The sequence below is a fragment of the Kryptolebias marmoratus genome, linkage group LG20, assembly GCF_001649575.2.
Source record: "Kryptolebias marmoratus isolate JLee-2015 linkage group LG20, ASM164957v2, whole genome shotgun sequence".
NCBI lineage: Eukaryota > Metazoa > Chordata > Actinopteri > Cyprinodontiformes > Rivulidae > Kryptolebias > Kryptolebias marmoratus.
In genome coordinates this window covers 8,996,779-9,010,657 of record NC_051449.1, presented here as the reverse complement: position 1 = coordinate 9,010,657, position 13,879 = coordinate 8,996,779, and the positions used below count along the sequence as shown (strand labels likewise).

The following is a 13,879-nucleotide window of genomic DNA, read 5'->3' as shown; positions in this document are numbered from 1 at the left end:
CTAAACAAAGCCTCCTGTAATGACAATGTTAGCTAACCCTTTGACTTTAAACATAGCAGTAAAAAACAGAAAAACAGGGTGTCCTTGTGGTCATCACCGCTCTCGCTGTGGTGTCCGTCCACGTTGCTGGCTAATGGAGACATGGCGGTTCTCCTGCGGACTCCACGCTGGCTTTTATTTATAATGGTTCTCACTGCATGGCAGCCGAGCCTGACCAGCCTCCCACATCCATCTTTGTCAGAATCCCGCTGGCCCACTAATACCTCTTAAACACTCGACTGGCTGGCAGCAGACAGCTTAGCAGCCCCGGTGCTGCACTCAGAGATGCCCCTCCAAGTCTCTCTATCACTCTTTGATTTCTCCACTCTTGTTTTTGAGATGTTTAGATCATTTTGCCACATGAATAGAAAGACGCCGCATCTAATAAGACGGCTCAAACTTCAAAAAACAGTCCTAGTAGTTAGACACGGACCTTGTGTGTGGCCTTGCTCCTCTGACAGTGTGTTAGTGGTTTAATTTACAGGCAGTTAAAGTGGAGCAGCGCCGGGCTACGGTGATGTATGTAATTGACTGAACAGGCTATCTCTTGATCATTACAGCTATTACAGGTCATCGGGGCAATCTATGAATCTATGAATGTGTTGACTTACAGGAGAAGGTGAAATAAGGCAGACAGTTACATTAACGGGGTAACAGCTCAAGCTCATTTGGAGCAGTGGAGCAGAGAAGGAGGAGAAAGGAAAAGGAGGGAGGCAGCCAGAGAGTGGAAGAGGGGAACCTTTAATTTCGCAGTCAGCCAAGCCATCTACACAATCACCTTCTGTTAATTCTATCTGCTACATCAATTAAATTGTTTGTAGAAACTAATTGAATGTGGCTTAATCACACATCTTAATAGCTTTGCACGCTTCGATCTGGCTGTTAATTCCAGCAATAAAATGAAATGAGAGCGCTCACTGGGTAATTAGCGAGGAGGCTTGGGAAAGAAATGAGTGCTTTATGACACGGTAATAAAGCAGAGGAGCCGTTGGGGGGACGGCAAGGGCCGAGCTCGCCTCTATCTGGGTCTTTTTTCTGCTGAGCCCGATGATTTTCACCTTGGCTTCCCACATTTGGGCGGTAGTCGCTTTAAACCAAATCAAACAGGCAAATTGAAACAGAATGAGACAGTTTGCATTCATTAAGCCTAACATCTTGCTATTTAGGGAGCTGGCGTGGGCACAGGTGATGTATAATGGCTTTACAATCATTTTTCCACCATCACACATTCTTAGTGGAAGGTCTAAGGTGGGTTGTGACTAATGGGGATGGAAACTGAATAGTCTTTTAATTTGTTTTTACTCCATAATTCTTGGATTCTTGTTGGTGGTCCACTGTGTGTAATCAAATGCCTAAATCAGAGAGTATCTTTGCCATGTTATTTGCACTGAATGCTCATTCCTGTCATTTCACAGGACTATATGCAGAATGTTCATGGAAAAGAGATTGACTTGTTGAGGACAACGGTCAAAGTTCCCGGGAAGCGACCACCCAGAGCTGTGGCAACTGTGGCACCCAGTGCGAGTCCCAAAACCAATGGGTTGACCAAGGACCGCAGCACCCTGCAGCTTGGCATCGGAAGCACAGGTATTAGCCTCTGCTGCATTCAACGTCTTGAAACCAAGTTAGGAAACTTAATTGTGTTCATTTAGGAATTTTCAGATTTAGCTGAAAATATTCTGTTTTCCAACAAGAACTTCATTGAAATCATTTATTCAAGTGATTGATAACTTTTGTAGTTTCTTATGGATTAGAGAGAATTCATAATGTGACCAATTCCATTGTTGGTAATGTTGTATACTTTTTAGACCTCATACAAATACCATTACAATTTTGCCATTTACAACTGCGCCTCAGTATAGTACATAATATAGGCATCCTGCCCACCGAGAACTCCAACAAAGCCTTTTTATAGTAAACTGGATACTAGAGGGAAAAAATATATAATATAGTTGCAGAAATAAGCAATAAGTCCCAGTATTAAAATGTGGTTTAGCAATTAATTTATAGTTCTTAAATTTCAAAGAACAGAAAACAAACATAAGCCTGAAACTCACAGACCCCCTAAGGGGATGTTTTCCTGCAGATGGTGCACGTGTGAGTGCATAAGCTTTTAGGTATGTTTTTATAGTTCTCCCACCTGTGCTCTGTCATTGACCGTTGTCTAAATGCATATTGTCCAATGGCTCCAGCCCCAAAACGTCCTACACACAGCGAAATAAAAAAGAACAGAAAAACACCCCACAACACAACACACTTGTACCGGTTGATAAAGTATTACATGATTTAGATTCTTCTGGCCATTTCACATATGAACTCCTGAGATGTTAATTAGAATGTATGAGCAATTTTGTTGTTAAAGACACTCCCTCACAAAGTGATGCAGGGGGCCATCTTTACTATTAGAGGAAGGACAAGATGCAGGTCATTAATGGCGCATGAGGCTCCTTGATTACTTTTTGTGTTGATATCAATACCACATTATTTGTATGTATCCACAGTATTGACAAGTAAGTGAAAAGCAACTTACAGGTCAGCAGAAAAGAGGTAGAACCAGCAACTCTTGTCAGCATGCACACTTGCTTATTTCCTGTGAATGCTCGGGAAGTTCTGCTGCTGTGTTCGTCCACTGTCTTACCTGCTGCCCTTCAAGACGTTTTACTAAAGGGTTAGGGGGAAAATTTCTGCAAGAAGTCGAGAATGCTGCACACTTCTGCATTTTCACACGCCACCTTTTCAGAACATCTTCAGAACATTTCAGGACCATGATCCGTGTTTGAAAACAGCTCATGTTCTTTTTCTCTGTTTAAATCTGATTTATGGTGGCACGTAGAGTTTTACATAGGAGGGAATAAATCTCAGTTATTGTGTAATGGCTGGTTGTCACAAAGGAAAGATCACTCAGAACTAGAACCACTCAGAGAGCACAAATGTTCGCCAAGGCCATAGTGTCATTAAAAAATAGTTTGATCCAAGTCGTGATCCGTGTCACTACCAAAATTTAATCAACAATTTCTTGTGACAACCCCATCAAAATCTGTTCATTAGTTTCTTAAGTAATCTTGCTAAAAGACAAACAAACAAACCATCACTACCAAAAACATAACCTCCTTGACGGAAGTAATAAAGATATGTGGCTATTTGTGGCCAAAAGACGACAGCCCTCAGACAGTGAGACAGGTTCAATGACTGTCTTTGTTATTGTATTACAACCAAAAACAGGCAGGAACAAAATTCTGGCAGCATCAAAAATATAGGATAATTAAATATGGAGATTTTTGCAATCTAAGACTACTCAAACCTCAAAAAGACCACTGTTCAACATTGCTGTCAATCTAATGCCCCTCTCACAAGCTTGGATGCCTTCTTCCTGTCATAGGGAGATTTACGTAAGGACCAAGGCAACATTGGAGGCATTAAGGTTAAAGTCAACCCATTTCTGTTACACCTCTGAGTGGCCACAGGAGGTAGTGATAGAGTCATAACGATTGATAGATAAGGGTAATCCGCATTGAGGGTCAAAGGTGTGATCCAGTGATGAAAGACAGCAAACAGTTGGACATAGGATTTAGAACCAAAATGTTTAACACACATTTTATTCATAATGCGCTTCATGAACACTGCAGAGTTATATAATATTTTGTGATGCTGACTTTTTTTATGTAAACTAATATGAGACTTGGCTGTCTCGATTGAGACAGTGATGAAACGCAGCTTAAAGAGAAACTTGTCTTGGCTGCCAATTTGCCTAATCGTTTTGTGAAAAGGCCTAAAACAACCATAGATCTGAACTACTGTATCTCTTTAAAAAGACAGGCTGGTGTGCATTGGGGCCTGAAGTTCTTCCTAAAAACCCGTTGTGACACCTCTTTGTTATAACCAAGTTATATGTCATTCAGATGTTGATTGGTTTAAAGTTAACTTGAATTTTAAAGGGAAGAACTACAACAGAAAGTTTTACAGATCAAAACAATGGATGCATTGGATCTTAAGATCTTTCACCACACAGTGTCAAACCACTACAGAGCTTCTCTTTGTCCAATATGACATTTAAGGTGTATTTGCAAAGCTTTGGGAATACATATCATCAGAAGATCCATTTTCTAAGAGAAAAAGAAGGACAAATTACAGTACTGTGAATAAAACATGAAATGTTTTTTATAGAGTTAGTTTGGATTTTTAGAACCTGTGTCTGTCATAGACGCAGTCAAGGAAAACAGCAAATTTTATTTTCCTCAAAATCATCACAACTAAAATCATGATTGTGCCAAAACCTTCAAAGTTTGCACACCATAACAATGATTGTCAGTTAGGTTGGTAAATTTTGAACAATACTAAGGTATGCCTGTAATCTGTTTCAGTCCCTGATTCAAAAAAGTAACAAATCACAAATGCACTATATAATGGTGACCCAATTAGTACTTTATTACTGAACTAATTTTATGGGGTATTCTGTTTGTGATTAATCATAAAAATGGCTCCCAACAGATTAATTATCTACATTTTATAAGTTACATTCATGCAAATTAGCTGCTTCATACACATGATGACTTAATGACCATTTCTGACAAATCTACTAATTCTGTAGATTACTGATTGGGGAATTAAAGCATATTTAAGCATTGTGCTGATGTCTAAAGAGTTATATCCAAACAACGATATTTTTTAAGTCATTGTGACGCTGACCTGGTTGTATTATATCGCTTGTAGTTGCAAATTCAGCAATGTGCCACAGTTTGTCCACTTCCAAAATTAAAAATAGGACTGCTCTCTAAATGAGCTGTAACACCAGAAGCTGCTTGGAGTCTGGCAGGCCAATGATTGGGTATAGGGGCTAGGATTAAGAGTAATTAATACTAATTAGTGAATGTGATCCCCAGAGGAAGGTGGGGTCCCTCATCAGCTGCGAAATAGGCAGTCTTTTCATCTTTCAGGCCCAAGCTAACCTACTGAGACTGAGTTCAGTGCCAAAGACCGGTCATTGGACACCATTAGAACCAACCAGACAGGTTACTGTTAAACATGACCAAGATGCTGCCACTGCTCAGTGGGTTAATCAGTCAAAAGCAGAAAGATTTATGAGTTTACAGAACACAGGGCATTAGATAAAGGTTGTCCATTCCTACAAACTCCTAACCTTGAGCACTGGATGGAGGGAGTCATCAAATGAACATGAAAAACAGGCCAGACAAAAGGGGAAAACAGCACCTACTGGTTTTTGCTCTTTTTTTTCTTCTTCTTCCTTTTTTAACCCAACTGTTTGTTTCTTTGGTAAGACTCCTTAGTGACAAATTCACAAGATTTTCTGCTGCCATTCATTTTTGCACCAGGAAACAATGTGAGGGAGATTTGCCTTAATCTCCACTTAGGAAAAGAAAGGTTACAAATCACATCAGGTCTCTCTCTGGGTGGAGGACCCTCTTCTGATTATGCGATCGGGCTTTTGATTTCATTAGACATGCAATTGATGAAGGGAACAAAGGGGTAATTTTTCATTCACAGCGTCTAAATCACAAGCCTTGTCTTTGCCTTTGGTAATTCATTCATTCCTTAGATCTAAAGACCTTTATAATCACTGGGAGAAGAGGGATAGCGACGCAGAGCAGGAGGGGCGGGGTGGATAGGGGAGATGGGAAGATGAAGAGGAAAGGTTGAGAAGACACAGAGTAAATGTGAGAACGCATGCGCTCATGAGTTTGCCAAGTGGCCAGGTTTAATTCTTTTGCTGGGTGCTGAGCGGAACCGTTTTAAATATGATCCTTCCTGCTAACATGCGTCCTGCCATGTCACCGGCGACAGATACACTGTATCTAACTATTAATGGGCCCAGTCATTTCTAATCAATCCTGAGGGAGAGAGGGATACTACCGGTCCATGAGGAGGAGGTGGAGGATTCAGAAAAGTGTTTTAGCATTTCCTTTTCTGCACCACAGTTTTGTGTAGTGCTGAGAACAAACAGCCTCGCAGTTGTTGACAACATCAGACCATTTTGCAGTTTGGCCTTTGGTAGGTACAACTGACTGGTATTTCCCAGTGTTTTTTAGCCTTCAACTTGTTTCTCTCTGTCAGCATGTGCAAGCTATTGAGATCTAGTTTTACAGTTCTAACTCCAGTTCAATAGGTGGCAATAACATACTGGTTTGTCAACTGCCTACAAGTGAAAAAAATATTTTAAGTAATTTTTCATCAGGAATTTGACACAATGGTGTTTTTCTTCCTCTGCTTGTGGTTTGACACATGATGTTATTTATTGTGTGTTTTTTTTAGCCACCTTTTAAATGGGAGTTTTATTGAAGCACATGTATTGCCGGCATGCACAGTCTGCACGGTCACAAAAATTTGGGCTGAAAGCTGTTGTCCAGAAAAGAAAATAGCAGACCCCCACAAACACAAGCTTGCAATGGAATGGTCAAGGAACCCTAAATTTGGCTTTAATCGGAGTCCCTCCACTTATCAGGATAACATTTATTAACACTACTAATCATATGATCAATTGGTCTGATTTACCACAGTTTATTACAGGTATATAAAATTAAATATTGTTTATTTGTTGTTAAATAAGTAGTGGCAAAAATACTTCTGTGTTTACTGAATCTTCAAGAGGCCATTAAAACCGCAGAAAATAAGGGGGATGGGAAGATCTTTTTTATTTCCAAAAAGAAATTGGGCTGTATCAGCACACACAAGAGTTAAAGTACACATTTCTATGTTTTAGTTTTTCATGTAGTTTGTAAAATTCCACTTTAAAACCATCACAAGTGTGAATACAAACTGCTTTGAGTGGCTTGTGGTGGGACTAGCTGCAGCAGCAGTATGGGAAGTGGAGGGGGACATCTGGGCACTGGTTGTGATGATGGCGGTGGATTACACTGCCGCAGATGATGTGTTGCCCTGCCCACATTAGCATGAATGCTTCATTATCTCACTACTTGTACATAATGGCAACAACTCCACGGAGGGGTCAGGCCTCGTCACGGCTCATCAGCCCACTGACGGCCCGGCCTAAAGAGAAATGAGAAGCAAGGCAGAGCTGCTCCCCGCTAATCCATCGCCTCCACTTAACACCCCAGCCCTGGATAGCCTGCAGTAGACACTATATGGCTTTTGTCATCTCTTTATATTCATGACACTATTGTCCACAGTAGGATTTTGTACTTTGAAGAGTTCATTAGTGTTAGAAAAAGGAGAATAAAAGAAGGTACAATAAAGTCTGCTCATAATAGAAAATATATTCTGGGATTTTTGTAATAACAAAAGAAAAAGAAAAAATAGTAGTATTGTCACATTATTGCTAGTCCAAATATTACTGACACAATCATCAGTAAAAGTAACAGTTGGAAAGTTTTCATATTTAGAGGAATATTTGTTGTTAGTGTTAATATTTGTTATATAAAATGACAATTATTAGTAATCATACAGGATCCAAAATAATCTTTTGGTTCATTTTAATGGTGGAAAAAAAAAACTTAAAATGTATAAAAGCCCAAACGATTGTTAGCTGCTATGAATTTGCATAATTAATCATTAACAAAATGGGATAACCTTCAATTGTTCACAAAACTCATTAAGGCTAAAAACAGCATCATTTTGTTTCCAAATAAAAAAGATAACAAATTACACTTCAGTGGTGTAAATTGCCTATTTATACCTTAAAAGTGTGAACAAAAAGTCTCAACAGTTGATGCTTTGATTTGATTCTTTAAACGTCAAAGATGTTTAAATGTCAATCAGTATTTTTTTCTTAGCCAAACAAAAAAAAATAGTGTATAGAAATGATTTCTAATTATTTATTAACCACCAAAATTTTTATTTACCCAATAAACGGTTAATTTACTTCAATTCTGGTCCTGCTACAGCATAAAGTGTCCTATTTCCACCTGTAGACTTTATATGCTTTCAGCTGCAGGGACCGTCCTACTTTCAAATCTTTATTTGCAAAATCAAACACTGGATAAAAACTTAAGAATTGCTTTTAAAGTAACCTTTTGAGTATAAAGTTGTCATGTTTAGTTGAGAAGGCTTTAGAATTGTCGCAAACTATTGAGTGAAAATAGCTTCAAATGTAAACGTAGTTACTTTTCACCACTGTTATGGTTACAAGTTATTTCATAATGTCAGTCATTTCGTTCAAATTTAAGTTCTGGTCATAAAATATAACCTGTTTGTAAGATTAAACCTATTAAATTATCGCGACTTACAGTAAAAATGTATTGCAAAATAAACATATATACAAATATACATGGTATATTTATACTGGGATCATTTTTACTTTAACTGACTTGAACTCTTCAGGCTCAAGACCTGATTTTGCGGTTGTTATGGTCATCATAGTTTCTCCACCATCGTGTTTCTCTTAAATGTAAGATGTAAGCTGCAGTGGGACCTGGCTGGAGCTGTGGGTGCATTTCTATTTTAATGCCCCAAGCTGATTATTTCTGCACTGTAATTACATTATCCTCCCCTTTATGCAGGAGTGGTCTCTGGGGACTAATGGATACAGACATGTATAATTCATTAATCATTAGCATCCAATTTGACAATTAGACATGATTGTTGAATTTTAAGTATCAAAGTTGCCTAGCAGTTGTCTTTTTTTTGTTTGTTGTTCATTTTTTTTGAAGGTTCCAGAGAGTCTGAATTTACAGTCCATCTTAAAACTGTTAGATTTTCAATAATTTAAACAAACTATTTGGGCTTGAATTTAAACAGCAGGTGGACAAGTCATGAATTTTCTTGAATGGAAACAAATCTCTGTTGCTGAATTATGCAAGCCACGCCTTTATAAAACAATTAAAACATTTTGTTCATGCTTATTTTTTGTGTTATTCATTAATTTCTTTTTCAAAAACAAAGTTTCACATTTTCTTTCCAATTCTTCCACTCTGAGGCTCCCTCCTCCTCCTCCTCCTCCTCCTCCTCCTCTGCTCTGATTTCAACATGCTAATTTAGTCGGTGCTCCTCAGCATGATTCCCTCGCTCTGTCTCCCATTCTTGCTGCGATTCTGCTCCCTCCCCTCTGGGACCTGAAGATTAATATTCCTGGGCCCAACAAGATAATTACTGGTACTAATTAGACATGATTATGTGAATTTGATACACTTATTACTCTAGATAATGAGTAGGACATATTATCCTAACAAGCACCCGTGCCGCTTAGTTTACTTTACACACGAGCCACACACTATATTTTCTGTGTTTGTCACCTCAATCAAAAACTGATATTCTCTTGTAATTACTGAATAAAAGGGCTTGATGTGTGATACCTGTAAGATAAGGAAGCATTGTTGAGAAAAAAAATCAGGAAAATAGGGTGTTTTACGAAAACAAAACATTTGGAATTTTAACCTTTCAGTATCAAAGCATTTAAAGATATATTTTTTCTCTTTTTTATTTGCTTCCTGTGTAAACTCACAAAGTGCCCATTTAAAAAAAAATAAAAAAAACGATATGTTCTAAATTACCTATAGTTTTAGTTTTGGGAACAGTTTTGTGTTGCATGACGCGGCGCGGTTCATTTCGAGGCTTTTTCCAGCAACAGCAGTTTATCCGAATTGACTCACATGACCTGAAGCATGTCAGTGAAATTTCTCCGAGTAGTTGTAACAACTGCTCACCAAGCAGGAGGAGAAGACCTCATGTGGCGCAGCCTTGCCCATGAATTAGTAAAGAGAGCCAGGCGTCCGTGGCTCGCCTGATTGGAAGTTGGGGAGAGAACGCCTGCTGACGCCAGTGGAGATCGATGTGGCAGTCAGAGGGATGAAGCGAGATAATTAGCGTTCAGAGTGTATCTTGTTAATTAAGGGCTAATTAGAGGCAGAGGCGGAGGGAGAAGGGTTCTGTGTGTTTGTGTCTGTGTGCGGGGGTTGGTTGACAGAGATATGTGCACAAATAAGGTGGCAGCAGCAACGCAATACAGCACAAACTCCATAAAACTGTTAACGCTACTAAATAATTATCACTTCATTACAGACTGTTTGGATTTTTTCAATTACTCTGGCTAGATTGTTTTTTTTTTTTGTTCCCCCCCCCCCAACCCAAGACAAAAGCGTGTAATTTTCTTGTCCTTGTCACGTCTTCTCCAGGTGCGCCTCACTCCAACAGCAGCATCTCCCTGCAGACGGGCGGGCTGGCGTTTGGCGGCAGCAAAGACAGCATGCACCAGCGCTCCTTCTCCGTGTCCAGCGCCGACCAGTGGAATGAAGCCATCAACACCAGTACAAGCAGCGGAGCCCGTAAGAATTGCAAACTATTGTCACGGATACCAAGTTTAAAACAAACAGAAGGGATTTAGAGAGGTGTTTTTTTTGAAAAATTACACAAGCCCCATTTTCATGATTAAGTGATCAGGACTGTGATCGCTGTGACCTTTGATGTTGCTGCTCTTTGATAGAAGCAGCATGTTCAGAGGGGAGCGGGGTGGTGGTGGGGGAACAGTGAAGGTTAACTTTCTGCCATCGATGCGTCTCCACTTACTGTCTCCTTGTCACTGTAGTTGTGTGAAGTAAGATAATATATTCACCATATCTGCCACCCCCCCTTCCTGTCTCTCCAACCCATCCTGTCTTTACCTTCCATCTTCCTCTCTGTCTCCCCCCTCCTCTGTTTTCGTCTCCCTTCTTCCGAAGAGGAAAATGAATGCTTTTCGGGAGTACCATTCATCACCAGTTATTTCCCTCTCTTTGTGGTTGGCAGTAAAAAAGCACTTAAATGCACATCAACAGAATAACAGTCATTTCCATGCATGTTTGCACTCTGGTAGTTCTCATTAGCGCGGCGGCGGCTCCCCCCCTCCCCATGGGCTCCCAGGGGCCCCGGCAGTTTAAAGAGCGCACTTTACGAGCGCTGCTGGAGTCCAACTGCACGGCCCTCGTGGTTCCGCAGACAAGCCTGACTCTCATTTGGAGCTGCCGAACGATCAATTCTGCCTGGACGCAGGCACTTCCATCACCCCCTCTCTCCCCCGTCTCCCATCAGCAGCACGCCCAAAGCAGAATTACTTAGATTCGTGGGGTCCTCAAATAAATGAGCACGAGGGTGTGTTAAGTGTGTGTGTGTGTGTATTCTTCTAGAATCTTTTAGTGTGGCTGTTTGGATGTGGGCTTTTTCTTCAAACTGTATGATAATGTGTTTGTAACCCCCACCCCCCACCCCCCCAATCAATAAAAAGTCCTCATAGTCGACTGTTTGACAAAACGGTGGCTAAACTACAGAGGACTTCCTAAACTGTGGAAATTAGGAGGGCAGAATTTCCTCATTTCATATTTGTTAAACTGAAAAGCCCTCACTATTAACATAGCTCATTAACCAGCATCCAGTCTTCAACGAAATCAGATTCACAATTTGCTCCATTATTCTATTTTCTTCAATTATTTTCATGCTACTTTTAAGGTAACCACAAATGAGCTCGAATGAGGCAAATGAGCTGAGAACGATACTAGAAACGTATCAAATGATAGATTGTTGTAGGGAAAAAAAATGTGTTTCTGTTGTCGGCGTCAACAGCTAAAGACTTTCACAGCGAAAGCAACATATTTGTTGCTTAAAACTTTGAAAGTGTGTGTTTTTTGTACGCCGCGTTCCAATTTAAAAGAGTGAATTAAATGAGGTGAGTGGAGCTGTAGTGTAAAATGTGACTGGACTATCAGAAAGCTTAAACTTGATTGAAATGCAACCTTCTTATCTCTCATCTTAATGTGTCTTCAATAATCAATAGAGGGTGTTGCACAGTGAAGGGTGCTCATGTTTTGCCTTTTGAATTGACTTGAACCAAGCCCAATCACTCCATTATCCTTGGTGAAGGTTGCAGGTTATAACCTAAAATGTGATGCAAAAACAGCAGATTGATGATTCGCTGGCGAATGAATGCATTTTAGCCAGGTAACTATTTCCATATTATTTAAAGAATGTTCTCATTTGTAAACCTTCTGAGCAAAGGCAGGAGCAGGGGTAGGAGCATCTCTTGAATATTGAGCGCAGCTTTTTGATTAAATCCTGGCCCAATTTTTTTTATTGCTTCCAGTCATAAAGATGCTCATTCTTTAATGCACCGAATGCTTGTTTAAAACCTGCTCTTCATTGTACGCCTCAATCTTTGACGCCGGATTAAAAGCAGGAGGCTTAAACAGTCGCCTGAGCATTGTGATTGGATTACTGATGGCAGTAACTCAAGTCTTGCTCCAAGTCTGAGTAAAGTCATGTCCGTGTTCTACTCCTCCCAAAAAGCATAATTATTGTAGCTTTAAACCAAAGAGTCATCCTCATAGTGAACTCTATTTAACATCTTATGCACATAACAACAATTTTAAGACATTGTTTTGCTAAATAATGTTTAAGCAAATATTTTCTTGGTCCTCATTCACAAATGTGAAGATATGTTGCTGTTTATCATCACAAGTTGCAGAAACTGAACAAGTTTGGCATTTTAAGGGTCGGCCAGACAATCCAATCAGTCGTAATATTTTATCTTTTAATTCTAGTGTAAATTTTCACTTGTTTCTAGTATTTTAAGGCACAAAAACAACTGAAAAATAATAAGTAAAATAGAAAGAAATATTTCATACCAGATGTGTTTTGCTGTCTTTGAGTAAATAAGTTTTTTTAATGAATTTCTTCAGCGCTGTTTTGCACTTTGGTAATTTATCTACGTCTACAGGTGCTTTTCTTATGCACATCAGGTACTTAATGCACAGATAGCCCTTTTCCATTGGCGCCGTGTTTTATACGTCGGCCTCCCGATGCGAGGGTGATAGCGTGTGGGGCGTTTGATTTCTAAGCCAGGTTGTAATGAAGTTTGACATTTAGTTTGGAGAGAGCAGCAGAGCGCGATCAGGCCTTGATTAGTACGCTCTAATTGAGGATAATAAGGGGGAGGCGGTGATTGTTTCTAATTTTTGCCATTAATTGCAGCCGTTGGCTTTGATTGAGGACAGGCAGGGCTGCCGTGTCAAGGGGCCCAGTGGAATCATGGCGCTCCTTACCTTGAGCCTCTTGAATAAAAATGAAATAACTCCCCCCGCTCCCTTCGTTCTCCCCCCTGCTGCTCGCTCTCTCACCCTTTTTTTTTTTTTTCATTGCCACTTATTCTCAGTGTGGCACTGGCAAATGCAGGAAGCTGTTAGCAGCGCCCTCTTTGTCTCACCCACAACCTTCATCCTGAAGCACATTTAAACTGTCATCTCCGTAGTGGGAATGTAATACACTGTAATCACAGGTTAGTCTGATACCTATTCTGCTGCCCAGGTGATCGTGGCTGAGTGGTAAAGAGTCTCCTGATCCCCAGTGCAACTCATTACCCAGCTTGGTCCTGATGGCCCTCATACACACTAACAGCTAGCTAATAATGCCACAGTGATTTCTGTGCTTTCTGAATCAGATTAGTTTCAACTACATAATTCTCATCTTAACAAATTTAATTTAGCAGCCAGGCACAGTCTAGGACTGAAAAACAGAGAAAATAGACCTCATGTCCATGCATTAGGTCTCAGATGCTTTTATATTGCTGCTCGATTATGTATTATGGTTTTGGTTGTTTTGATTTCTTTTGTTTTTTTTCCCCTAGACTTTTACAAATGTTACAGACTCTGTAAAGTCTGACGCAAGCAGAGCACACCCCGTGCATGTTTCAGGTGCAGAATGAGAGGGGCCAGGGTCATTTTCCACAACATTAGGGGCAGAAATTGATAATTAGAGGTGTTTATGACACGGTTGGGGCCCCTGAGGGGCAGCCCTCCCCTTTAACCTCAAGCGACATTAAACAAATGCTGGGTGTCACGTTGGAGGCAGGTTGGAGCTCATGCCTTCCACCCGCCATACGGAGCTGTGCTGCCGGGACAGACGCTGG

The 13,879-nt window shown here is 40.2% G+C and overlaps 1 protein-coding gene across 1 annotated transcript in view; it reads left to right on the top strand.

Moving 5' to 3' along the window:
* agap3 (ArfGAP with GTPase domain, ankyrin repeat and PH domain 3) overlaps window positions 1-13,879 on the top strand; it is a 116,649-nt gene that overhangs the window by 75,208 nt on the left and 27,562 nt on the right. The window contains 2 exon segments of the mRNA XM_017425983.3: window positions 1,455-1,626; window positions 10,122-10,271. Of these exon segments, the coding sequence (XP_017281472.1) occupies window positions 1,455-1,626; window positions 10,122-10,271 (322 nt within the window).